The 25014-nt window shown below is 38.6% G+C and overlaps 1 protein-coding gene and 1 long non-coding RNA gene across 2 annotated transcripts in view; one reads left to right on the forward strand and one right to left on the reverse strand.

The window, feature by feature from the left end:
* Positions 1-25014, reverse strand: part of ANK3 (ankyrin 3) — a 329784-nt gene that overhangs the window by 154657 nt on the left and 150113 nt on the right. The window contains exons 10-13 of the mRNA XM_029931727.1: positions 11408-11506; positions 5738-5935; positions 3567-3665; positions 1030-1128 (exon numbers count right to left, since the gene is read on the reverse strand). Coding sequence (XP_029787587.1) covers positions 1030-1128; positions 3567-3665; positions 5738-5935; positions 11408-11506 — 495 coding nt within the window. The remainder of the gene's footprint in view (positions 1-1029; positions 1129-3566; positions 3666-5737; positions 5936-11407; positions 11507-25014) is intronic.
* The window catches only part of LOC115285439, a 119166-nt gene that overhangs the window by 50227 nt on the left and 43925 nt on the right, over positions 1-25014 (forward strand). The window lies entirely within an intron of this gene.

Here is a 25014-nt window from a genome sequence, read left to right on the forward strand (position 1 = left end):
ACAGAAATGAAAGATCATAAAGAGCAAATCTATTCTCCCACATAAATGATCCCCACCTAAAAATTCCTTTTCTAAATTGAGCCTTGCTTTACAGGACATCCACCTCCATGGAAGGATACACAGGGACAGAGTTCACATGTAACTCGTTAGTATGTTTACTGGAAAGGCATTGAGCATACAGTTTACCAGATCATCCAGGGTTCTCTTTATGAAAGGAAACGTTCTCTCTCTGGCATTAGTAACAGGAAAGATGATATTTCTGCTGAGAAGCGAGTCTGTTCCTATCTTATGGATGTGCTCATTTGGGCTGTTAGAAGACATAGAGCCTTCCTGGAGGCTCACCCTCCGAGTGAGTGTGAAGGACTTTATGGCCCTTTCTGTGCCAGAATGTGGTTTATTTGATTTTTACTGCTTTGCTGCTCATGAGATCAACTAGTGTTGTTATCTTGTTGTCTGGTATGCTAATATTATTACAAAGACAAACTTAAAATCCTGTAAGACAATGTCAAATGCAACATGTAGATCTAGAGTGATAAGTCACTTCTAGAGTGATATTTACTCTGAAATGAGCAATGATTAGTGTGGGAAAACAATGCCATCCGATAACCTATGAACATGGGCTTGTTAAACAGGTTCAAGCACACTAAAGAGAAAATTATTATGGATTTATTTGAAGTTATAATAATGATAATTTGAAGTGCCTCCTCAACATGAAACACTTCTTAAATGCTTCCAATGTAAATTCTTCCCCTACACAAAAGCTATTTGTTAAAGCATAATACCCAGTAGTAACACATCTGCAAGGTTAGGGCACACAACCCATAGGTCCTAACAATTCGTGACCAGCTGGCAATTGATTGGATCTTGCCTTCGAAGTAAAGGAAAATGCAGGTGTTCTCAAATTTTGTCCAAGTAGTCACAGTAAATAGTAATGAATTTAATTATAATAAAAAATAAGTAAATAAGGGTAATCTTTACCAGTTTCTTAAATACTCATAATTGGACCCTCTTTGATAAAAGGATACTTACCACATTGGTGGTGTTTGGTGAGGCCCCATGATGCATTAGTTGTGATACGATATTTACATGCCCCATGAAGGCAGCCACATGAATTGGGGTAAGGCCCGACTAGGAAGAGAGGGAAATGTTGTTTTGTGAACTTATCATAAAAAGGTTTTGTGTCTCTGCCTCCCTGTCTGCACTCCATGCACCCACCCACACCCGTCTTAACACAACCACTCGAGGGATCAGACCAGAAGGCCTCAGCACATTGCCCACTCTGTCACAGATTTTATAAGATAAATGTGTCAATACGTAATCATCATTTCCTTAAAACAGATTCAGTGATTATGAAGGACCTATGTCATATCCGCTAAAGAAAGATTTCAAACATTTTATAAAGAACTATGGGAAAAAATTAGAGGGAAATGACTGAAGTTTTTCCCCCTTTGCTACCAAAACTTCCTTATCCATATAAGTACGTATGTAGGGGGGAGGTGGGGAGAGGGACATGTATGATTACAGACATACTAGTAAAAAGTTGACTTTTATTTCAGATTCTATCTTGGCCTTTAAAAATGATTCTGATGCACTTAGAATAAATGATTCCATTATACACAAAAGAGCATGGTACTTAACACAAGGCCAACCCTCTAATAAATGAGAGGATCACATTAATAGCTTTAATAATTAATTTTTAACCTTATGAATATTGGAAATTAAAGTGATATAATTAAAGCAAATAATACAATGATCACTAGATAAGACTTTAAATTTTTTTTGTCTCAAATCCTACACACAAATACATACCCTTATGCTTCATATATGAAATGATGCTGTTTGAACTTTTTAGAATTAATTCCATGTACAACATGAACATCATGCCTTGGCAAAAATATTTAGTATGGCTAGAAATAGCTAATGAATTCTAAAAAGAGAATGAGAAGGAGATCCAATCTCAACAGGAATTTGGGAAATCTCAAAAAATATGTGAAAAGTATTTTGTCCAATAAAAGTGAGGTAAAAGGCAGAAGAGAAAGAATTCTGGTTGGCCAGCCTTCAAATAGGTAGGAAATGGGTAGAATTGTGTTAAAAATCTGGCACCTTTTTCCATCAGTAGAGGGAGTCCTTAGAACATGTATGAGGCATGTTCTCATCTTGGTCTGCTTGCCTTTTAAAGCTCTGAGGAGTACAAGGCTGCAGAGGACCCTTCTTAGTGGCTGACATCTCTAGATATTTAATCAAACACCAGTCAAAAAGATCAGAGCCCATTCTGATCTTTAAAAATGGTTGCCATATACTGAGAATAAGCTTTTAAAATAACAGCTGCCTACTAAAGACATGGGAGTGATAAAAGAGCAAATCAGTATAATATTTTCAACCACTTAATAACATTAGATTTGTAAGTGTTACAAATATTTGAAGGTAAGAAACTGAGGCAAAGCAACAGTCACTAGACTAGACCTCAAATTTTATATCTGCCTCACATGCTCTAGTCTTTACTGATGTGTTCAGCAGACCTTTCCTGAGTGGTCTACATTGTGTTGCCTGCATCTCCAGACCCTCAGACTCAGGCCTGCCCCGATGGAGCCTACACTTTCTGGGGCGGTGGGGCGGCTAGGTCATATGTGAAGCAGCCGGATAAGTGCTTTAAGGGAAACAGGCACAGGAAGCGGTGCTCTGAGGAGGACCTCCTCGACGAGGCCAGGTAGTGAAGGAGTTCCTGGCGAGTGGCCCCAGATTTGTTCCGATGGGTGTGCAGGAATAGCTGAGCTGGCAAACTGGGGGTGGTGACACATGGAGGGTACAGAGATAGGGAGGGGAACAAAAGGGTGTCCAGTCCCGGAAAATGCCTTGGCTGGAATCTATGGAGACCAGACTGGGGGTGGGGCAGGTTGGTGAGTCTGGAGCAGTGGACGCCAGGCGTGCTCAGCACTGATCCTGGTGGAATGTTTTCCTGAGCTCTATGTCAGTTTTACAAAAGAAACTGAGTCGTCCTTTACTAACTCCAGCAACTCTGTGTTTCCTTAATTTTGAGAGTTTAGAGAGAGTGATGCTCAGTTTACAAACACTCTGAGGTGGTGTTATATAAGGTTTCTCAACCTTGGCACATCTGACATTTTGAGCCAGATAATCCTTTGTTGTAGAAGGCTTGCCTGCACGTTGTGAAATATTTAGTAGCATCTGGCCTCTAGCCACTAGATACCAGAAGCACCATCCACTTGTCACAACGAAAACACCTGCAGACATTTTCAGATGCCTCTAGGGGGCAAAATCACCCCCATCTGAGAAGCACCGCATTACAGGATTTCAAGTAAACTATGCTTTCAGCGATGGCACCACTCACCCCTGAACATGAAGCAGGTGTTCTGAAAGATGTGTTTACACTCCTTCCCCTTACACCTGTCTGCTCTCCTCTGAATTTGCAGCCCCTTGGGTGAAGGCTTCCAAAAGTAGCGGCAACCACATACACAGCAAAACTAGCTGTTGCGGATGGCTCTGGGGCTCCAGCTGTGAAGGCTCTCGCCTCAGGATCCAGGGAACCCTAGAAATCCCACTCCACTTACCTCAGTTACGGCTTGGATGGATGCACCATGTTTCAGAAGGAGTTCCATGACTTTAATCCGATTCTTCTTGCAGGCAATATGAAGAGGGGTAAAGCCATTCTGAAAGGGACAAAGACACAGAAGTACATTACTGTCTTCCTTTGAAATCCAGTTCCACTGTGTGTGGTAAAATGTGTTTGCAAAATGATATTCTGTAAAGATTTGGAAGAGAGCAGAAACAAACAGAATGCAGATTCTTTTCTGGAAATGTAGGTAGTCTCGCTGCTCCTAGAACTCTTGAGGTACCCTGGTGATCATGAACAGAGGTGAATTTTTTGTCATGGTCTTCTGGTAGCTAAGGAAAATAGCCATGCATTTTTAAAGATTATTTTATTTTGAAATTTTCTCTTCTAAATAATATGTTCCTCTCTCCTCCATCTCATTTCAAATACAGACTAACAACAGTGGGGCCCAGACATTTGTCCTCACAGCTAAAACTTTGCAAATACCATTCAGGCTTCAACTATAAGACCAGTTCTAGAATGTTTTCAACCCAGGGGTGCCTGGGTGGCTCATCTGGGTAAGCGTCTGACTTCAGCTCAGGTCATGATCTCACAGCCCATGAATCTGAGCTCCTTTTCAGACTCTGCTGACAGCTCAGACCCTGGGTCCTGCTTTGGACTCTGTGTCTCCCTCTCTCTCTGCCCCTCCCTTACTCATGCTCTCTCTGTCTCTCTCTCTCTTTCTGAAAAATAAGTAAATGTTAAAAAAATGTTTAGAATGCTTTCATCCCTTCCATTTTTAAATTTCAAGTAGGTACTTAGTCCAAGAAAGCGGGAAGTGAAACAACCCAACATTATTCTGATGATTTGGTTTAATATTTAATCTAATAAAGGAACCTGCTTTTTAACAAATTACCTACTAATTTGTGCTGCTTGATAATTGAGACCGAGAAGCATTTTTCAGTTGCCATAGAGAAGTATAAAATACCAGGGTCTGCTGTAAAAGCTTAGGTCAAAGTCACTATGGATGTTTCCATAGCCATTGTGAGACCATTTACCTGGCCAGAGTCCATCCCAAGATGACTGGTTACAACCTCCACATGTTGTGAAATCTTAATAGTCAGAGGAAAATGAGAGTGAATGCCCACACCCTGTTTTAAGGCTTTTTATTCTTGTATGGAAAAATGAGTCATGATTGCTAATTTCTTTTCCTCCCTTCTCAGAACGCAAAGATATGTTTGACATACCGGGCAGGTCAACCGCTCTTGAAATGCTGTTGTGGTAAAAGCTTTTAGGGTGGCAATGGCGGTGGAGCTGCCTGGGGTCTGGAGTGCTCCTTAGTCCTTATCTGTCCTGCCCACTGGTCCTGAGCCCACAGAGCACCAGAGGTGCTGTGAATCCATTCAGACAGGAAGACAGCACCAGTTGGAAAGGAGCAGTGACCCTTCCCAAGTCAGTTGATCAGATGACAGCCTTTACCTCAAAATTGCTGGTAAACTCACATGTTTTCCCTAACAGTTGGTGACTGATTTTTCCCTAAACATGGGTACTTATTCTGAACTAAATTTAAACAGTTTACCAAATTGGGATTATTTATTTTTCTAAAGACAACAAACACCATCTTGTTAAGAAAATTGAACTATAGTACAGCTAAGGGTTAAAATAACAGATCATTTTAGGAGTTAAGACTACAAATCAGACCCAAGTTTTCATTTTTATCAGTAGGAAAAGGAGCTGACAGGCAGCATGTTAGCTTACATGGTAAACATAACATGAACTTTCAGCTCACAAATTCCTAGACCTCTGATGCTTAGGATAAAGTTTTTTGACTACTTTACTTCATGTTTAGAACTCAGAAAACAATTTAATTCATATAATTATAACTTTACCTTCAGTAAGATAAGTGTGACCACCTAAGTCTTTTTTCATACTTACATAGTCTTTGGGTCTTGTTTATGTAAGAGATTTCACCAGTGTGACCAGAAAGAGGTTAATGATTTAGCCCTAAAAGCCTTGATCATATCAGAAATAGGTTGTTTCTTTAAAGGATATTTGAAAAAGTTGACAGGAAGTACACTTTATTTAACTAGACCTCCCATTTTTACCTCCTCAACGTAATCCCTTCATATGCAGAGGTAGTGTGCTGTCAACAAGACAACACAGGCCGGACCTACTGACTGAGCGACTCACCAGGGCTTTGGCATTGGGGTTAGCTTTCTTGTCCAAGAGAACCTTGGCGACTTTGTAGTGGCCACAGTGGGCGGCCACATGGAGGGCAGTCAGGTAGTCATTGGTGACGTCATCCACGGGCACGTTGTGCTGGAGGAGAAGCTGGACGCAGTTTAAGTGATCCCCCTGTGTGGCCATGTGCAATGGAGACAGTCCATTCTGAAACACACAAAAAATCAGTTGTTTTTCCTTTTAAACACAAATGTGCCAAACACGAAATAGAGTACAATCATGAAAAGATGAAAACATTGCTTTTCATACAGAAATACCTTCTCCTTTTTTTTCTTTAAAGATTTTTTTTTGCAAAAGCAAAGGGCTTTATTACGAATTTAGGCCCGGCCAGCCTAAACTCAGGCAAAATTCAGATGAGAAACTAGCTTGCCTCCGGAGATTTTTATTTTTAAGCAATCTCCACAACCAGCATGGGGCTCAAACTCACAACCCCAGATCAAGAATGGCTCTATTGACGGAGCCAACCAGGCAGCCCTACCTTCTGTTTTTATGGTTTTTTGTGCTAAGTTTTTGTTTAAATTCCAATTAGTTAAAATATGGAGTAATGTTACTTTCAGGTGTTATAATTTTTTTTAATTAAAGAAATTTTTTTTGTTTAATTTTTAGTAAACTCTACACCACACATGGGCCTCAAACTCACAATCCCAAGATCAAGAGTAGCATGCTCTACCAACTGAGCCAGCCAGGTGTCCTCTTCTTAAAAGATTTTGGGTTTGTTTTGAACTGCAGCTCCTTGTAAAACTACTTCTCTCACTTCTTTTATCAGTTGAAAACACATTTTCTAAGATAATTTCTTTTCTGATTTAAAAATAGCATGAACTTCCCTAAGGCCCATTATTTATCATATTCCCAATGAAGGGGAAAACTCTTTTTTTCTGAAGATTTTATTTTTAAGCAATCTCTACACCCAACATGGGGCTCAAATCTACCACCCTGAGATCAAGAGTCGCATGTTCCACCAACTGAGCCTGCTTGTTCTCCCCGCAATTCTTAATATTTAAGAGTGAAATTGATACTATATTGATTTGATTAGCAAAAAAGATCTGACTAAACACATTTTCTCTCACATCAGTGTAGAAAGGAAATTATCCCTCTGCCATCAATCTGGTGCCCCCATGTGTCTATGATGAGGAAAGGCAAGGCACTGACTCCTTAGCTAAAGCTTGCCTCAGTTGAAATCTGCTGGGTTCAGTGACACAGTTCATCACATGTGGTAGGAATAAGTCCAAAATTCTTTAAAAATTTGAGAGAGGAAATGAATAGGCGCAAAGGTAAATAAAGCCTTAAAAAAAGTTAGAGTGACATTTGGCATCCAGTACGTGTTTCCCAGTGAAAGCAAAAGCAAGGTCTTAAGCGGTGAGTCTTTTCAAGAATGCTGCCTTTAAATGTGGAGGCAAAGTGGAGGAAACTTGGAAGTTTCTAGAGAAGCCAATTATTAAGAGAGGCTCTAGTAATCACTACAATATACTTTAACATATCTGGCCAGAGGGTTGGATATGACGACAAATTCAGTTTCCAAAAAATTGTCATCAAGTTATTTCCCTTAATTTATCTATAAATGATATAAAATGGGAGATGAAGATAGGAAGAAAAGGTGCCAGCCTCCCTCTAGGCACTCTCATGGTATTATTCACAAGTATTTCACCTGTTTGTGTCCTTTGAAAACAAGAGATTCATGGGTTGTAATTTTCCCATACTGCCCCACAGAGAGCCATGGATATATAGAAAGAGCTCTATAAATATTTGTGTGAATTTGAAGACTTCATGCAGGGTCAATCAGAATATTTCTACCTAAGAAATTCCACTCCAGGGGCGCTTGGGTGGCTCAGTTGGTTAAGCATCCGTTTTTGGCTCAGGTCATGACCTCATGGTGTGTGAGTTTGAGCTCTGCATTGGGCTCTGTGCTGACAGCTCAGAGCCTGGAGCCTGCTTCTGATCTTGTGTTTCCCTCTCTCTCTGCCCCTCCCCCACTCTCTCATACTCTCTCTCTCAAAAATAAATAAACATTAAAAAGAATTCCACTCCAACATTTTGAATCAAAGTAGACACTAATGTGCAACCAAGAATGGGGACATTTCTCATTTGAGATACTAGCGCCCACCAGCATATGCAGACATGTGTTCCTGTACTTTCTGCCAAGACATTCCTCTGCTTTGTTTTGATACAGTCATGGGGCAAACGGTAAAGTAAACAAAGAAACAAAATCTTAGAGAACAAATGACTTAGTGGCCAGTAGAAATGGGAGGCAGTGTCAACAAAAGAAGGAAATTCTCTAATGACACACAAAATAATACATGAGTAGGTAACATGTCATTGGAAAAAGACAAGTAAAGATCATCTGCCCTAGGGAGAGGGGTCATATTGTATACTGCACCCTCATAAAGCTAAAAGCGTAGATCCAATGTGATGGCTTTTCCTAGCTCAGAAGATGAAAGCCTTGAGGAATTAGACAAATGGTCTTAAAGTCAGAACTGCATTCATTCACCTAATGTTCATACCAGAAAGATTTATTGGAAGTCTACTATGTGCCAGGGGCTGATTCAGGTGCTGCACCGAATGAGGCAAAGTCCTTGCTTTCATTTTACTGAGGAGAGAGACAGCAGTCAAGAAAGTAAACTAACAAGAAGGCCTCTCTTAGAGAAAACATGTGAGCTGGAAAATGTGTGGAGACTGCAGAGATCTGGGACAAGCTGAGGGGACACAATCTGCAGGCACGGGAAATGAGGACAAACTTGGTGTATTCTAGGAAGCGAAAGGAGGAGCAGAATGAGATAAGGCAAAGAGGTAGTCAGATTCTGGAAAGGAATTTATTAGTGCAGGGGGCGCTTTTGAATGAACATGGTAATTATGACCTATGTTTATCCTTTTCCAAACTCCAAAGTAATTTAAAAGATAAATTCCACAAGGGCACATGCACATATGTGCACACGCACACCCACACACCTCTCTGATACACACACAGGAAAGGAAATACAAACAGATGTGTGATGTCTATAAATTTCAGAATATGAAAAGAGGGCTTAGTGTGTTAACTCATCCAGCAGAAGAGAGAAGGCTGAATGCTATTGTCTGTGGTGGGCTTTAATCAGTGATGTGCTGGTTAATGTTTAAGAACAGCTCTTTTGAAAAAGGGCTGGGTCACTTGCCAATTCCCATGATGTAAAAAACCCTCCTGTGACTGATGTTTAACCATCAGCATTATGTCAGTGAATACAGAATTGGAAAAAGGTGAACACCATAGGCTCGATGATCTGGCTCCAAAATACCACTGGGTAAAATAAAGACAAATGATTTATATTTCAAATGCCCCAAAGGCCGGGGATATGGGAACACAGTACACCTTGTAAGATAAAGATGAGGCGTAGACCCAAAAGCAGGGTTGGTTCACCTGTGTGTGGTACTGTCAGGTTTCCAGGTCCTTCTGACCCAGCAAAGCCAGATAACTGCTCCATGTCTCTCACAGGAAGTCAGGAGTTTAGTGTCTGGAGAAATGGAAGCAGAGAGATTCTGGATGCAGGAGCCCCTGCAGAGCAGAGGGGTGTGGTGAGGCTCTGGACTGAGATCAGGTGCTCACAGAAAAAGGAAGGACAGTATGGGTGTCAAGAGTATGGTCTCTTGAATTAGATTGCCTGGGTTCAAATCCTTGTTCTGCCATGAGCATTCTTGAGAAAGTCACCTCTTTGGGTCTCAGTTTCCTCATCTATAAAAAGGGCATAATAGTAATACTAGTGCCTCATTGTGAGGATTATATGCATTGATATATATATAAAGTGCTCAGAGCCTGCTATGTATGAACCACTATGTATATATTTGTTCTCATTGTTATGACTGAAGTATGCATGGAGGATCGGGAGAATGCAGCCCCTTTTCCTTGGTCTTACTCTGACTGTGTTCACATAGGTGTACGCTGCAAAAGATTGAAGGATTCACATCTCAAAAAAACAGGACTTCCCAGAAAAAAGGCAGCTGACTGTGACATCAGGGGAGCCTTCCAGTCCTGACAGACCACCTGATAGACCTGGTGGGGTCCTGCCTACACTTGCTTACAGCTTCCACTCAAATGTTAGTGCCAGATACTTATGGTAAGGGACAGACATTTGTGGGAACCCCCCAACGTGAATTAGAGGGCCAAAGCCAATAAGAAAAAAAAGAGAAAATATGAGGAATTGGGGGCAGAAGAGAGGCAGAAAAAAATTAAAAGAAAGTTATCTTGAGTGTTCTCATAAAGTTAATAAAATATGTTGCATCCATAAAACAAGAACTAGATACTTTAAGAAAAGATGCTACCAGAGTATAAGAAAACATTCTTGCACATTAGAAGCATAAAAGAAAAACTCAAGGAAATCTCTTGGAAAGAAAGAAAAGATAATGAGATGAACAAAAGGCAGAAAAGATGAGACAGCAATTTTATTTTTAACTATGGCTTATTGCTTTGATAAAGTGAAAATTAATTTTTAAGAGAACAAGGGAATCAACTGGAGAGTTTTTAGGCAGGAGGTTGACATGATTTACTTGACAGTTTATCTGGCCACTCTGACTGCAAAATGGGAACAGGATTGGAAAAGAGTGAGGCAGGAAATGTGGGACCAGTAAGGCAGCTATTACATGGTTCAGTTAGTGAAGAGGTACCTCTGAAGACAGCAGCAGAGGTGGAAAAAGATACAGAGCAGGCGAAAGGAAAAAGAACAAAGAGAATGGCTTTGATGAGAAGCACTCAAAGGCCATGTCACTGCAGACAGTGAAACACTGTGGCTGTTTAACTCCGTTGGGTAACACCCCCCACGGCTCTCTCATCTGCATTTCAAATGAGTGAAGGAATTCTTCAGACCACCTCAACCATGGTCCATCTTCACTAGGGTTGTTGAGGAAACACCGAAGTGCAAACAGGAGTAATGTGTGTTTTTGCTCTTTTGATGACATTTAGAAATTAAGGCTCTTTATAAAGCTTAATATAGCTTCTAAAAAATCACTGATTTGACTAATAAAAATAGTAGGGACTCAAGTAATTCATATGTACCAAAATTTATTTACAAATATTCTTGTTTTTCAAATAGTGCCAAAAGGTTTTACCATAAAAATCCAGAAGATATTTTGCAAAACATTATTTGTTGTGCAGTCATGATGCATTCCTTTTGGATATGTCAAGTTCCCTAGAGTCCCAAGCAAGATGCAATCTTTATAAAGTTTCTATCCTTTTTCATTTAAATGACATCCTCTTTAATAATCTATAAACTCTCAAGAAATAAACTAAGGGGCTGGAGAAAGAGAGCAAGCACCCAGACTTTAGAGACTACAGATCTTGTACTTTCTTTCCCCAGTAAGCAATCATTACTGAACTATGAAAACAGAGGATAAAATCAAGCAGTCAGTGTTGTCGAAACAAAGCAAAAACAAATGCAACACACACAGAAATGACATTGTGGTAGAGTGCATTCCAGCAAAGGCTTCTTAAACCCAAACTTATTTTGAGGTTCTTCAAAGATTTGGTGAACTAGGCTACCCTAATTGATAAATGGGAATGATGTCATTTTTCAAATGATTCAAAAGGCTACATTAAAGAAGTAGTAAAGGGAGGTAAAGGTACATATAGTCAGGGTCCAAATCTTGGGAAGAAATTACCTTGGTTTTTGAAAGAATGGGCGCAGCTCGATCAAGCAGCATTTCCACCACCTGCTCATGGCCACTCCTTGCTCCACAGTGCAGAGGCGTCAGACCGTCCTGTTGAACAAAGGGAACATCTTCAGTTAGATTCCATGGGAAAGTCTGTAAATTTCTTCAGGATCCAGTGCAGCATCCCACATGCTGTGGACCTGTGACCTTCAAAAATTTATTCACGTATCTCAGTTCTGTATTTTTAACTAGGAACTAAATTTTTCAGAAGTTTAAGTAGTTATAAAGTATATAATTTCTCACATACTAGAATACTCACAATTAAAAAGAGAATGATTCCACTACTCTTCCTATATCCAATGGAATTGAAACACCATATGTAATTTGATATCCACCATTAAAAAAATGCAACCTTTTAAGATAGGAATTTGTAATAGAAATTTTACATTGCTCCTCCTCTTCCCTCTTGCATTTCTATTTCCATTGCATTTCCCTCACATGGTTTTAATCTTAATGTAGTATAATACATTTGAGTATTTTTAATTAATTACCATACCATATCTCTTTGCTATGAAAATATGTACATTAAATTTTGAACAGGTTAAAGATTTCCTGAGAACATAAGTATTTCAAGCATCAAAGATAAATCTCCTAATTGGAGTTATTATAATTATCCAAACACAATTGGTCAAAATAGCAAAAACATAATACAAATTTTTGACTATTTTATATTTATTTAATATAAAATTTATATTTTATATTTATTTAATATAAAAGCAACAATTAATCCCCTCTTAATGAGAAATATGGTTTCATAAACTAGTTCATGTGTATGCTAATGAATATTAGCTACTGTTGGAATGAGACAGAGTCAGCATCAACACTACCCTGTTTTTTTTTTTAAAGTCTTCTAAAATTTTTTATATATTTAAAAGATTCCAATATAGTTAACATACAGTGTCATATTAGTTTCAGGTGCACAATATAGTGATTTGACAATTCTGTATGTTACTCAGTGTTCATCATGATAAACGTATTCTTAATCCCCTTTTTCTATTTTATCCATTCCCCCCACACCTCCTCCCCTCTGGTAACTGTCTGTTTGTTCTCTATAGTTAAGAGTCTGTTTTTTGGTTGGTTTGTGTCTTTTTTTCTTTGTTCCTTTGTTTCATTTCTTAAATTCCGCATATCAATGAAATAATTTGGTATTTGTCTTTCTCTGACTGACTTATTTCACTTAGATCCTTCCATGTTGTTACAAATGGCAAAACTTCATTTTGTATGGCTAATAGTTCATTACACACACACACACACACACACACACACACACACACACACACAAATACCGCATCTTCTTTATCTTTTCGTCTATCAATGGACACGGGCTGTTTCTATGATTTGGCTGTTATAAATAATGCTGCTATAAACATCGGGGTGCATATGTTTTTCCAATTCGTGTTTTCATATTCTTTGGGCAAATACTCAGCAGTGGAATGACTAGATGACATTGTTGTTCCATTTTTAACTTTTTGAGGAACCTCCCTACTGTTTTCGACAGTGTCTGCAGCAGTTTGCATTCCCACCCACAGTGCATGAGGGTTTCTTTTTCTCCACATCTTCAACAATCCTTGTTTCTTGTATTTTTGATTCTAGCCATTCTGACAGGTGTGAAATGATATCTCATAATATTTTTGATTTGCATTTCCCTGATGATTATTTATATGTTTTCATGTGTCTGTTGGCTATCTGCATGTCTTTTTTAGAAAAATGTCTGTTCATGTCTTCTGCCCATTTTTATTCAGATTATTTGCTTTTCGGCGTTGAGGTAAGAGTACTTTACATATTTTGTATACAAACCTTTTACTGGATTTGCAGATACCTTCTCCCACCCCATCAGCTGTCTTTTAGCTTTGTTGTTTCCTTTTCGGTGTAGAAGGCTGTTATTTTGACGTAGTCCCAACAGTTTATTTTTGCTTTTGTTTCCCTTGCCTCAGGAAATATACCTAGAAAAATGATGCTATGGCTGACATCAGAGAAATTATTGCCTGTTCTCCCTTCCAGGATTTTTATGGCTTCAGGTTTCATATTTAGGCCCTTAATATTTTAGTTTATTTTTGTGTATGTGTAAGAAGGTGGTCGATGTTCATTCCTTTGCTTGTAGCTGTCCAGTTTTCTCAACACCATTTGTTGAAGAGATGTTTTCCCATTGCATATTCTTGCCTCCTTTATTGAAGATTAATTGACAACAAATCATGGATTTATTTCTGGATTCTCTGCTCTGTTCCATTGATCTATGTATATCTATTTTGGTGCCAAAACCATACTGTTTTGATTTCTATAACTTTGAAGAATATCTTAAATCTACGATTATTTTTTTTTTCTTTTTCAAGATTGTTTTGGCTATTTTAGGTCTTTCGTGGTTCCATACAAATGTTAGGATTGACTATTCTAGTTCTGTGAAAAATGCTGTTGGCATTTTGATAGGGATTGCATTAAATCTGTAGATTGCTTTGGGTAGTATGGACAGTTTAACAATATTGGTTCTTTTAATCTAAGACCATGGAATATTTTTCCATTTGTTTATATTGTCATTGATTTCTTTCATTGTGTTTTATAGTTTTCAGAGTATAGATCTTTCATTGTCTTGGTTAAGTTTATTGCTCGGTAATTTTATTATTTTTGATACAAATACTATCGCAATTTTTTTTGAGAGAGAGAGAGATCACATGAATGGGAAGAGGGGCAGAGGGAGAGAGAGAGAACCCCAAGCAGGCTGCTTTCTCAGTGCAGAATCCAATGCAGAGCTGGATCCCACATACCTGGGATCATGACCCCAGCCAAAATCAAGGGTCCAATGCTTGTTCTAGTGAGCTACCCAATTTTTGTTTTTATAAATGTTAGTGCTTCGACATCTTGTCTGCACAAATAAGTAGACAGACTTTTGTTAAAGCAGTGTCAACTAGTTCTTTAAACTCCAGAATTGCATGCCCAAATCACTTAATAATGTGATTTTTCAGTGATGCATCATAAAACAACTCCATTAGGTCCTTCATTTTTGTTGGCAGTGGAAGAATTTTAATCATCCAATAAGCAGAAAAAATTGTTATTCAATCTTGGAGTCCTATAGTTGTTAACATGACACTGATATTCTGAACTCTTCCCCTTGCTCTGTTCCCCCCTTCTCTCCAAGTTTTGCACCCTGGGCCCAGGTGTGTGAGAGTGAGTTAGGTCTTCTTTTAAGTGCTGGGGAAGAAGGACTATTGTGCTACAGGCTAGGTGGAACAGGACAATTAGCAGGGAGTTAAGAAGTGGAAAGTTATTCACTTAAAGCTATCTAGGTGGCCCCAAACTCTACGGAGAAGTTTTTATATACTCCAGCTTACATGTCCCCAACTTGAGGATTCCTGTGGTTGACAAAGCCTACGCTAAGGACAGTCACATTTTAAGATTAAAATGCTTTTCAGTGTATTCAAATCACTTCCTAGACTGTGTGAGCAGATCTTGAAAATAACCCTAATTATCCTAATGTATAATCAGTAAGGTGCAATCCTATTTCTAACCTATTAGCCACATCTCAGAATTGAAATCCCTTAAAAGTGAAATTTGAATCACAAGCTCAAGCATGCTGTGAGCATATTTAAATATTTTGCCTTTCATGCTGATTTGTTTTTTTAAAGATTTTTAATTTTTTTAATGTATTATTTATTTTTGATACGAAAGAGACAGACCATGAGAGGGGGAGGGTCAGAGAGAGAGACGGAGACACAGAATCTGAAACAGGCTCCAGGCTCTGAGCTAGCTGTCAGCACAGAGCCAGACGCAGGGCTCGAACCCATGAACGTGAGATCTGACCTGAGCCAAAGTCAGAGGCTCAACCGACTGAGCCACCCAGGTGCCCCCTTTTATGCTGATTTGAAACATTTGCTCTCATAAACCAAAGTAAAGCAATGTATAGACTTTCAAGTGGGAAATGGCATTTTGTTTATAAAACAGAATAAAGTCAAATCTGAGAACAGATTAAAAAAAACACCATGAAGTCCAAGTGTTTTCTCAATAATGCACACACCTATAAATATCTGAAGGAGAACTAATAATCACACCTACCTTCCGTCACACACAAAAAAACATACCACACAGGCCCTGTCATAATGTGACTGTCTTTTACAAACTGAAAGTTCAAATTTCTTTATTTCATTTTCTCATAACTAGACTCTACAATGTAAGAGGTGACAGAATGTGTGCAAACTTGTTCAAACCATGCTCACACAAAAAAGTATTTATTTTAACCCAAATCCTTTATCCTTGAAAATTCTCTTCTCCAAAGCAAATTGCTACATACTGAATGCAAAGTGGCTATCTGAGAGCAAAATCTACCTCAACTCCTCAATCCTTTGAAACATACTGTCCCTTACAGATTTACATTTTTGCTGATTTCGTTTTTTAATAAAAGCTTTAATTATGGAAAATTTCAAACCTATTTGAGATTAAAGCAGACCGGACAGTATAATGAGTCTCTCTAGGGGTGCGGTGCCCAGCCCCAGCTGTCATCTCCTGGTCAATCTTGATTCATCTGTATCCTGACCTTTTCTCCTTTCCTATATTATTTAGAAACAAATCCAAGATATTATATCATTTTATCCTCACGATCACCCCTATACAAAAGGTATAATATTCATTTGATAAATGAAGACTCTTTACTCATTCAAGCCTGCACAGGCTGAATGCAGATTTTGGCCAGACTGTGCAGGACAGTCAAGCCTGACTTGGGAGCAGTTGTTAAGACAAAGCCCTTCTGCTCAAGCTTCAGCCACTCTGAGCCTTCTTTTATCTACATTCTGCAGCTGCTGTCTCGATCTCTGTTTATTTATTAAATACTCGTAGGCTCTAGAGACTCAGCTAGGGAAGGTGATTTTTTCATCAGAGCAAGCGCTGCGAAGTGCTATTGTTCCCGCCGTTGTTCCTCTCATCACCTGGTTCCAATGATAGAGCCAGCTGGATCCCCGGGGTAAGATCTTCAGTTCCCAGCTAACTCCCTGTGGCACAGCTCTCTTGACTGTAGCTTTACTTGCAGTATTTTTAACATTGATTGCAAGTGGGGCTGACTCCTTTGGATCTTCTGCACATTTGCTCTGAAACTTTTCAAAAGTGCATGACTTTAAACAGCTAGAATCCCAGCAGGAGAGATGGCTCATCAGGAAGCTGTACAAGATGTCACGACTGCCCGGCTGTCAGGCAGTGCCGGCCTGGTTGCTGGGACACTCACAGGTCAGTGGAAAACTAGTGCCTACAGTTAATGTAAGGTCTTTAATTAGCATCACATCTTTTATAGCCACAAAGAAGACGGGACCAGCTGACCTACAGCCAGACTAGAAAGTATCTGCCATGTACTGATTCACATTTAGTTCAATTTAAAAAAAAAAAAAGAGGAAAATTAGCCAGCATTGACTTACTATCTATATTTGGACAAAAAATAATATTTAAATTTCAACTGATTTCTTTTGCTTTGAAATGGGCGAGGCTTATCATTCGCTCTCATGAAGCACTGTTCTGATAATGAAACCCTATGCTCAAAAAGGCCTTCAATAACCACTCAGTCCTCAGCCAAGCCTCAGTGTCTCAGATCAGCGGCTACGCTCGGCCTTCCCGATGCCCCTCACTTCTACCCCAGCTCGCAAGCTGTCTGCCGCTCTTCGTGTTCTGGTCTCTCTGCTCTGCCCACACTGCATACAGAGGAGGAGTTCCCTTTCCACTTTCTTCAAGATCCAAATGTGTACTGTTTAAAGTACTGTGTTTCTTAGAAGGCTTTTCCAAAACTGGACATAACCACTGTACTTTTGGGACATCTGCCTTATTTTATCTGCACTTCTCTTGGGGAAGCTTCTCTAACTTGTTACTGGGTATCTCAGATATTTGTGAGCAGGCATCGTCATTTCAGCTAGGCTGCTTCTGAGGACAAGATCACTAGCTTAAGGGGTATTTGAATCTCATAGAGAAGATAACACTGTATCCATGAAAGCTGCTTCCTAAAAATGAGTAAATGAAGAAATGGAGTGAGCAAATGAGTGGGTTTTGAGGCTAGTCCTTTAAAAACATTTTCTAGTTAGTTAAGAATTCTTGTTAAGGGGCACCTGGGTGGCTCAGTCAGTTAAATGTCCAACTTTGGCTCAGGTCATGATCTCACAGTGTGTGAGTTCGAGCTCTGCATTGGGCTCTGTGGTGACAGCTCAGAGCCTGGAGCCTGCTTTGGATTCTGTGTCTCCCTCTCTCTCTGCTCCTCCCCGCTCATACTCTGTGTGTCTCTCTCAGAAATAAATAAACATTAAAAAAAAAAAAGAATTCTTCCTGTTACGAGTGGACTCATTTTGTCCTTCAGAAGTGCTTTCTTTCCAGAAAAATAAAATTCTCAATAAATAAGTGATTTAAATAATATGACTAGTCTTTTTAGCTCTCAGAATAAGAAAAATATTAGGGGATTTCTTTTTAATAAGATATGTTCCTCTTATTTGAATACCAAGAGGTGAAAAGAGAGAGCTATTGTGAGTACCGAAGCGTAGAACACAGCAGTGAACTGGTCTGCTCCTCTCCCTAAAACTAGAGCAATGCTTTTCCCAATACAAAAATGAGGATTCTAACCTGCTCCCAAACCCTAGAAATTTACAGCTAACATACAGGGTCACTTAGACTGGGTCCTGTACCAAAAGGCATCTCTTCAGCTGCATATAACTCCAGTTGGAAAATGCTTGACAAAGGCAATTGCTGGGGCTCAGGGGAGGCCGCCTCAAGAGTGGCAGCATATGCGCTTGGATGGGAGAGAAGGCGAGAGGGGTGCTGAGTTGCCATAGTAACAGTATGGGAGGGAAATGAAATTGCACGGGGTTGGTAGTTTTTTTCCAATTCCCCTGATTTTTAAAGCACTGACATAATGAACAAGTACTCCCTTGGGCAGAATTCTGAAGCAAAGCCAACTGGCTAGTCCAGATCTCATATTTCATTTCACCAACAGTAATCTTATTACTGAGGTGGGAAACTGTACCTTCCTGGCTGGACAAAATGCTCTCCTGTGTTAGCCTAAGAGCAAAACCTAGCACACTCGAAGGTCAAAAAGGCTTTCTTTCAGCTGGAAAGCATGGAACAGGACATTAAGGCATCAGACCTAAGAATACTGAACCCAGAATATGTTCTTAACATGTTGAATTTGCTCAATGCCAATACTGAAATGACACAAATTCATGACTTGGGAAATACTTTCAAAAACAGAAATTTATTTTGATTTCTATTCTGTAGGTTCCTTTCTTTCCTTCCCTCTAAGCAAAAAAATCTCACTCTAGATATGCAGAGAGAATCCAATGGATATATACTCTTTTCCTATATCCGGGATATAACATAGGATGTGATATTTAATTGAAAACTGAAAATAATGAAAGAAAAAGTCAGTAGTACTCAGGAGAGGAGAGTTATAATACGGCCAGAGATAAACAAGAGGGCACCAACTATAGCCCAACAGTACTGCTATTCTCATATCAGTGTTTTTTTTACCAAAAATTCTGACTGTATCCTCATTTTGTACACATGAGGCAGTTGTAGATTTGGCTTAGGAAGGAGTGAAATAACATTTTTTGAAACCTTCCTGTCATTACAGGCATTTTGTATTTGTGATCTTATTGAATATTTACAACTCCTGAGAAAGGCATTACAAGTTCTATTTATAGGTGAGAAAGCTGCTCCAGAGGGGGAATGTACCTGCCCAAGGTCACATGCAAGCAAGTGGCTGGAATCAGAATTCACAGCCTCTGTCTGAGGGATCAGATTCCTTCTAGAAAACAATCTCCTTTTAAGATCTAGAGTTCATTTCTGCCATTCATATATAGGAGAGATAAATCTCTCTTTCTACTTCTCTTTCTTGCTGCTGCAGTCGTACATTCTGTGTGTTTAAAACTAAAGTAAAGCAAGGCAAAAATCCTTCTATTGTTCTCTCTGCTTAGAAAACCATGGCTTTTGCTCTGAGCCTGGAACACACCCCTATGCTATTTGTTGTGTATTTTTTCCACTCAGTTCTTTGTGGGTTTTTTGTCCCTCCTTTTTGTCTTCTTTTGGGGTTAATTGAACATAATTTAGATTTTTTAAAATGTTTTATTTGTTTTTGAGAGAGAGAGGAAGACAGCATGAGCAGGGGAGGGTCAGAGAGAGAGGGAAACAGAATCCGAAGACAGGCTCCAGGTTCTAAGTTAGCTGTCAGCACAGAGTGGGGCTCGAACCCACGAACCGAGAGATCATGACCCGAACTGAAGTCAGATGCTTAACTGACTGAGCCACCCAGCTGCCCCATTATTTTCTAATCACTGAATCATCACATATATCATTCGCTATATCCCCCTTTGGCTTTGTGTGGGGGGGGTGGAGGGGAGCAGAAGTAGGGGAGGGGGCCAGAGAGACAGAGAGAGAATCCCAAGCAGACTCCCCACTCAGTGCAGAACCCGACATGGTACTTGATTCCATGCCCCTGGGATCACAACTCAAGCTGAAATCAAGAGTCAGATGCTCAACTGACTGAGCCCCCCAGGCACCTCCTCCTCCTTAGACTTTTCAACTAAATCTCCTTTTTATTTATTTTCCTTTTAGTGGTTGCCCTAGATATTACAATATGCAAACCTAATTTAACTGTCTAAATAATATTACATTATTAATCATATGTCATAGAGTAATCATCATATATAGTAACATATTGAATTAATATTATGTAACTTTATGTATAATATGAAATTTTATAATTCCATTTACACTGTTAGTTTTACTTTTGTGCTATAAATTCCATATATTTAACTTCTACATGTATGATAAGCCTGATAATAAATTGATATTTTTATTAAATAATCTAATTTTAAAGAATTTCTAAAAAGAAAAAGTGTTCTTTATAGTGATTTGCTTATGTATTATTTCTGATTTTTCTCTCCTTTATTTGGATCCACATTTCCACATGGTATCATTTCCCTTCAGAATGAAGAACTTCCTTTAGCATTTCTTTTAGTGTGGGTTTGATGGTAGCACATCATCTCAATTTTTGCTTATCTGAAATTGCATTTTGCTTTTATTATGAATTTATGTTCACTGGATATAAACTCTAGATTAACATATTTTTCATTTAGCTCCTTAAAGATATTCCATTGTCTTACGGCCTCCAGTGTTTCAGATAAGAAGTTAGATCATAGTCTCATTATTGTTTTTCCATTTATAATACATCTTCTTTGGCTGCAAAAACATTTTTTTCTCTCTCTTTGTCATTTAGCAGTTTCATTATGAGGTGCCCCTGTGTGGTTTTTTTTATATTTATCCTTCTTAGGGTGTTCCAAGTTTCCTGGGTCTAGGGTTTGCAGTTTATGATTAAATTTGGAAATGCATATACACATCTTTTCTACTTCATTCTCTTTCTCTTCTGCTTCTTGGACTGCACTGTTAAGTGTTTAGTCAGTTTGCTAGTATTCCACAGGTTGTCAACATGTGTTAAGTTGACTTTTAATCCTTTTGCTTTCTGTTCTTCAGGTTGGATGATTTTTATAACTTGTCTTCAAGCTCACCAATTCTTTCTTCCTTTGTATTCAATCTACCATTTATCCCATCCAGTTAATGTTTTTTAAACATTTCAGATAATTGTGTTTTTTAGTTGTAAGATTTCTATTTTTTTAAGATTTCCTTATTTTTCCTGAAAAAAATTTTTTGCCTTACTCATTATCTCTATCTTTTCTTTCAGACATTTAACATATTTATCACAGTTATCTTAAAGTCTATTAATTCCAATATCTGAGTCACCTGTGGGTCTGTTTTTATTACCTAACTTTTCTTTTGACAGCAAGTCAGATTTTCTCATTTCCTTTCATGTATATTACTAATTTTTAAGTTGTATACTAAATTTAAATTAAATACTGGGTATTGTGAATAATGTGCTTTAAACATTCAATCTTGTAGGGATGTGATTTTAGGCTTTCACTAGCAGGTCTGTTTTAGTTTGGTCCTTATTCCAAGAGTAATCCCTTTAGTCCTGGGACATGGTCATAACTTCTAAGATGTAGTCCTTGTCGAGTTAACAAAAAGCCAAAGATGTTTAAGAAGCCTCCCTAACGTGGTGATTCTGTTTTCCTTGCAGCAAGCACTGCTGAACTTCCGTCTCAGCTTTTGATGTTTTACCTGTTATTTTCCTCTGTTCTTCTTGGAGTATCATCCTCCCCCCCCCCAACATAATTCAGTGCTCATCCAAGGATTGTGGGGGGTTTATATGTTTATATGTTCCTTTATGGTTCCCTCCTATCAGTGATTCCTCCCTGAATATCCAGCCACCACTACAGCTCCAAACTTGATCCTCTGACCTCAAGACAATAAAATTGTGGCTTTCTCAATCAATTATATCCAGTACCTGCCATAAAAAATATAATCTCATCTTGTGTTATTTAGTTCTTTCAAAAGTTGAATTCACTCCAATATATGCCAGTTTGGTTTTTTTTTACTTTTCAGTGCCTACAAACAAGTTTTAAAAACTATTTTTCCAGCGTTTCTGGTTTTCATCACAAGGATGCTTAGTTCAATATGAGTTACTCCATCATTACTTGAAGGCAAAACTCTGATATAGATGAGTAAAAACATGAATATGTGACTTCTACATACTACACAATCATAGTTTATATTTGTTTCTGTTATACACTACTTTAGGAATGTTCCTTCTATAAATGGATGGGAGAATTCCTAAATTTTCAGTAGGTAGAAACTGAATAACCTATTATAAAATATGATTTTAAATATATAAAGGGGCTTTTTATGTAGTTCTTAGAAAATGTTACCTGGAAAAAAATTCAAAGTAAGTTTCACAATTTATTTATTTTTATTTGTTTATTTTTTAATTTTTTATGTTTATAATTGAGACAGAGAGAAACAGAGCACAAATGGGGGAGGGGCAGAGAGAGAGGGAGACACAGGATGGGAAGCAGGCTCCAGGCTCCAAGCTGTTAGCACAGAGCCCGATGTGGGTCTCAAACCCACAAACCGTGAAGTCATGACCTGAGCTGAAGTCGGGCACTTAACCAACTGAGCCACCCAGGGCCCCGGGTTTCACAATTAAAAAAAAAAACAATAATGATCTACTTACTTATTGTATCTTTCCTTTGGGACAGAGGATAATTAAAGATGCTTACAGTTGATAACTGCAGAGTACTTGTGTGCCTAATGGATGCAGAGTTATTTGAAAGAAATAGGGTGTGAGCATTACCACCACCCATCACAAGAAAACAGGAGGAAGGGTAGAGTACTTTCTGGGCACCAGCACTTGGAACCGCATAGCAGTTAACTAACAAAACTGCTGTCCTGAGTCTGCTTTGCAGATTCTTCAGGAGAACCAGGATTAGTAGCACCCAATATGTACACTTTTAGATCTCTAACTTGGTAAGGGAAACAAGGTCTCCAACATGTTGTAAAATCACTAGGATAGAGAGAGAGGGAGGGAGAGAGGGAGTAAGAAAGAAAGAAAGAAAGAAAGAAGATGCTCTTGTCATGGTCTCAGAACTCTTGCAACTCTCAAAACCATTCTTTACCTGAAAGAGATTTTCATGTTTGAATGCTAAGGACGTGGCATGATTACTTGTATTGTCTTTTTTTTCTTTTATATTGGCTTAATTTTTTTAGAGTAGTTTAAGGTTGACAGCAAAATTTAGCAGAAGGTGCCCTGGCTCTTCTTAGAATCCAAATAAATACTTCCACTTAACTTTTAATATTTGTTATGTAAATGTTTAAAATAAATCTATTTATGAATGACATAAATATCTTCAAATTAGTCTTGATTAATGTAGAATCCCAGAGCATTTTGCTTTATTTCAAGTGCTCTTGTCAACATGTCCATGTTAGAATTCTAAGGAGGAAGTATTGTATTATAATTTTCCATTTGATAGAGACTATCTTATGACTATAAAATATTTTATATTTTCTTTAAGGATTTGTTTTTAGTCAGGGCAATACACTTCTGGAAATATAATAGAAATCAAAAGTCAATACCAATATTTCTTTCTTTGTACTTAACCTGAAAAATAACCAGTTGCATTTCTGGAAAAGGACAGGCTACAATTATAGGGCATCCAAGTGTCCCCTGATCCTTCCCAGAATAATAAGAATTTAACAACTGACAGTTTGGAAGTGTTCTGAAAATGCTTTATCTCTTGCACACAAATATCCCTTCATTTTTATGAATCAATTGGAAGCCATTAGCTTCAGGGAGCAAAATTACATTACCACAGGATCAGTATAAAGTCAAGAAGGTTAAGACCTTTTGGCAGATTTAACCTTCAGGTGTGTAGCTTTCATTTCTATATATTCAGTAAATATGTATTAATCATCCGGTATGTGCCAGAATGCATGCTAAGTGCTGCAGACACCACGATGAACGTGTGCCTCTGAGTGGCAAGGTGCGGCTTGGATGTACTCGGTGGCAATGAGACGACATGGGTAGTGGCACCTTGCTAGGAAAACTGGAAGCTGGGAGAGGCATGATTAGAACCACATTCTGGGAATCAGAGTATTCGTATTACTGACTCCACCTGGAGCTCCTCCATCTTCTCTGAGGCACTAAATACTAGCACAGCCGCCTTTATCATTAGGTAGAGAAGGGTCCGTGAAAAGAGAAATCAGAAGATGCCACAAAGTCTTAAAATGGTTCTGATTAGGGTCCATATTGAGCTTTTGATTTAGCTGTGAGTTGATGCCAAGGAAAAGGAAAATGATAAGAGATGATCCTTTGCAAAATATTTTCCTTCAAGAAGTATACATGTTTACTTTGCAGAAATCGAGAGTTAAATGGAAAAAAAAACCAACCCCAAAACCCATCAGGCTACCACAAATAACCATTCTTAGCAAAACATTTTAGTCTATAAATAAAGCCATTAAAATCTTGTTGGAAAAAAGTGAGCAAATTTCAAAACTTATTTTAAAAGTAGGATCTGTATGTAGACCAGACTGAAGAATCTGCCATGATGTTTATATCTTAGCACATTTGCCACCATTATCCCAGGGATAATTCTATATACTTTTGTCTGTTCTGCAGGAGAATACAAAACAAGCCAGTTGACAGTAGATAGCATCACAGGGCTGGGAAGATCGGACTACCTTTCTTGAGATGAACTAAATAGAAAAAGGATCACAGGCTTTGTGGTTCATCAGATCCTAGCTAAGCACTTTTCAGAAACATTCAAGAGGCTCCTGCCTCTTGTCCCCTGAGTCCTAACTTTACTGAGATAAAATTGACATGGAACCTTGTAGAAATTTAGGTTATACCATGTGATGGTCTGATATGCATACTGTGAAATGCTTACCACAATAAGGTTAACACATTCTTCACCTCACATGAATTTTGCAGTCATGGTCAAAATATAAAAGGTTTACTTTCATAGCAACTTTTGAATATACACTATAGAATTGTTAGCTATAGCCACCCAGTAAACTTTATGTTTTTTAAATTTTTTTAATGTTTATTTATACTTGAGAGTGAGAGAGATTGTGTGTGAGCAGGGGAGGGGCAGAGAGAGGGAGACACAGAATCTGAAGCAGGCTCCAAGCTCAGAGCTGTCAGCATAGACCCTGAGGCGGGG

This window comes from Suricata suricatta, chromosome 2 (assembly GCF_006229205.1).
Source record: "Suricata suricatta isolate VVHF042 chromosome 2, meerkat_22Aug2017_6uvM2_HiC, whole genome shotgun sequence".
Lineage (NCBI taxonomy): Eukaryota > Metazoa > Chordata > Mammalia > Carnivora > Herpestidae > Suricata > Suricata suricatta.